This window comes from Gallinula chloropus, assembly GCF_964237585.1.
Source record: "Gallinula chloropus genome assembly, chromosome: 21".
NCBI lineage: Eukaryota > Metazoa > Chordata > Aves > Gruiformes > Rallidae > Gallinula > Gallinula chloropus.
Window position 1 is genome coordinate 520,767 of NC_140106.1, and position 3,127 is coordinate 523,893.

A 3,127-nucleotide genomic window follows, 5' to 3' on the forward strand; every position below is an offset into this window, starting at 1 on the left:
TCTCTGCTCTCTTTGGATTGAGTAATGAATTAGATTGATTTTATTGTTGATGTTAGGTCTGTATTGCCAGTGAGAGTAACAGCTGCATGATCTCCCCCTGTGCTTTCTCCCTGCATGATTTCTCCCTGTCCTGATCATTCTGCTCCCAGGCAGAATGATCTCAGAGATGAGGTCATAGAATGATCCCCATGAGGCCTGAGACACCAGGAGTGAGTCTACAAGAACTGCTCTTCTCTTGCTGAGCTGGGCCAGGCTCCTGGGATGGAGGGAGCTCATGGCAACCCAGCAGCACTGCAGAGAGACAGCTCTGCCCAGGAGCAGCTCCTCTGCCAAGCACACAGGGCTGGGACACTGCCTGTAGGCACCGAGGGGAGACCTGTGAGGCTGAGAGAGCTGATGGATGCTGAGAGCTCTGGAGGAGAAAGGTAAAGAGACTTTGCTTTGAATTCTCTGTTCTTGGTGACTGGGTGGAAGAGAGAGCTGAACTTTTCTCAATAACTTTGCAGAAGGCAGTGCAAACTCACTGGTCACTAGGACTTGTCCGAGCTTCTCCTGAGCCCTGCACACACAGAGGATCCCCGGGGCAGTGCCCTGATGCCAGGAGGGGTCTGCAGAGCAGAGCTGAGCACAGGGCATGTTGGATGAGACATGTGAGCACAGAGCAGGAGGTGAAATGGGCAAAAAGAAGTAGACCCAATGACAGCTCCAGGCAGCAGGGACATTGTCAGGGAGAGAGAAGGAGCTTCTATCAGACCTGCTGTGGCAATGGGGATTTGGTACCTCCTGAAATCCCCTGCAGTGCTGATGCTTTCCCTCAGAGATTCCCTGGTTTCTTCCACACAGCACAGGATCTGCACCCAGAGTTCCAGGGTTTCATACTGAATCTTCTACTTGGCAGCCCAACAACAGTGACGAGAAACCTCTTAGTTCTTTTCTGTATGCCCCTGTGCATCCAGCCTTGGCTGCAGCATTTTTCGCTGTGTCCCCTCCTGTCCTTGCTGCCTTTGCCCCACCTTTTCGAAAGCTCCAAAGCTCTGCTCTGCCCTCAGGTGAAATTGGAGTGACACTGCTGAAAAGCTCATTCCTATCCACAGGGGATTTAATCTGTGATCAGGCCATCCTTCTATTTACTGACTGCTGCCAGGCAGGACTGAGATCTTGAGAGCCACAGCTGACCCTGCTCCCAGCAGTGGCACGCTCAAGCCAGCACAAAGCAGACCTTCAAATAATCAGTGTTAATTGGAAGAGGATTTCCTAAAGAAAAGTAAACTGTCACTGCATTCGTTCCTCTTTGACAGGTCTCCACACTTGATGGCAGCAGATGTCCAACAGCAGCAGCTCCATCAGCCAGTTCCTCCTCCTGGCCTTTGCAGACACACGGGAGCTGCAGCTCCTGCACTTCTGGCTCTTCCTGGGCATCTACCTGGCTGCTCTCCTGGGCAATGGCCTCATCATCATCACCATAGCCTGTGACCACCACCTCCACACCCCCATGTACTTCTTCCTCCTCAACCTCGCTGTTACTGACCTTGGCTGCATCTCCACCACTGTTCCCAAATCCATGGCCAATTCCTTGTGGGACACCAGGGCCATTTCCTACACAGCATGTGTGGCTCAAATCTTTCTCTTTGTATTTTTGCTCTCATCAGAGTTTTCCCTTCTGACTGTCATGGCCTATGACCGCTACGTTGCCATCTGCCACCCCCTGCACTACGGGACCCTCCTGGGCAGCAGAGCTTGTGTCCACATGGCAGCAGCTGCCTGGGCCAGTGGGTTTCTCTATTCTGTGATGAACACGGCCAATACATTTTCCCTTCCCCTCTGCCATGGCAATGCCCTTGACCAGTTCTTCTGTGAAATCCCCCAGATTTTCAAGCTCTCCTGCTCAGATGCCTACCTCAGGGAAATTGGAGTCACCATGGTTGGATGCTGCTTATCTTTTGCGTGTTTTGTGTTCATTGTGGTGTCCTATGTGCAGATCTTCAGGGCTGTGCTGAGGATCCCCTCGCAGCAGGGACGGCACAAAGCCTTTTCCATGTGCCTCCCTCACCTGGCCGTTGTGTCCTTGTTTGTGAGCACTGGTGTGTTTGCCTACCTGAAGCCCCCCTCCATCTCCTCCCCATTTCTGGACCTGTTAGTGGCATTTCTTTACTCAGTGTTTCCACCAGCAGTGAACCCCCTCATCTACAGCATGAGGAACCAGGAGCTCAAGGATGCTGTGTGGAAACTGAGCACTGGATGTTTCTACACAGCAACAAAATGCTCATTGTTTGCATATCACTTGCAATGGATCTCACATTAGGACCAATCTCTACTTTGTAGCTTTTTGGTGGTTGTGGTTTTTTTCCTTCCTGTTTATGTAAGCTATGTTAACATGGTCCATATTTATCCCATATTTCTAATAAAGTATCTCCAGGTCTTTTGTGACCCGGACACTGCATAATGATGAGCTGTGCTCTCTTTACATCCTGTCAGCCTAGAAAATATTTTTGGTTTGTTTTGGTTTTTTTTCTTATATTTCTGAAATATTTACAAGCACATCTTCATGAGCTGAACCACTTGATTAATTGTCTGGAATGGCAATGCTTTCCCACCAAGACAGAACTGAAATATCCTGGAAGAGTACCATAGAACAAAAGAATCACATTGGTTGGAGACCTTTATGGTCACTGAGACCAACCACAGCCTAACCCTGCCTAGTCTACATTTAGACCATGTTCTCAAGTATAACATCTACACACCTTTTAAACATCTCTAGGGATTGTGAGTCCACCACTTCCCTGGGCAGCCTGTTCCAATCCCTGACTATCTTTTCAGTCGTTGCAGTTTTACATTGCTGGGTTCTGGTGGAAAAGGGAGAATCACATAGAGCAGGGAAAAAATGCAAGCAGCTGCATTTTTCCCCCAGAGAAGGGAGTGAGAAGATGTAATGAGCTGTGCCGACACCAAGGCCAGGGAAGGGCGGGAGGAGGCACCCCAAGTGCTGCAGAGAACGATGCCCCTGTAGCCAGTAGAGAAACCCATGGTGGAGCGGGTGTCCCCCCACAGCCCATGGAAAAGGCCCAGACCCCACCTGCAGCCCCTGGAGAGGCCCCAGGCTGGAGCAAAACGAGACAGACAGGAGATG

General features: G+C 50.4%; 1 protein-coding gene across 1 annotated transcript; it reads left to right on the plus strand.

The window, feature by feature from the left end:
• Window positions 1-1,321: 1,321 nt before the first annotated feature.
• On the plus strand, window positions 1,322-2,302 carry LOC311199724 (olfactory receptor 14A16-like; the record flags this gene model as incomplete). The annotated part of the gene is made up of 1 exon (XM_084273859.1): window positions 1,322-2,302. The coding sequence occupies one exon, from the start codon at window positions 1,322-1,324 to the stop codon at window positions 2,300-2,302; it is 981 nt and encodes a 326-aa protein (XP_084129985.1).
• Between the last annotated feature and the right edge of the window lie 825 nt (window positions 2,303-3,127).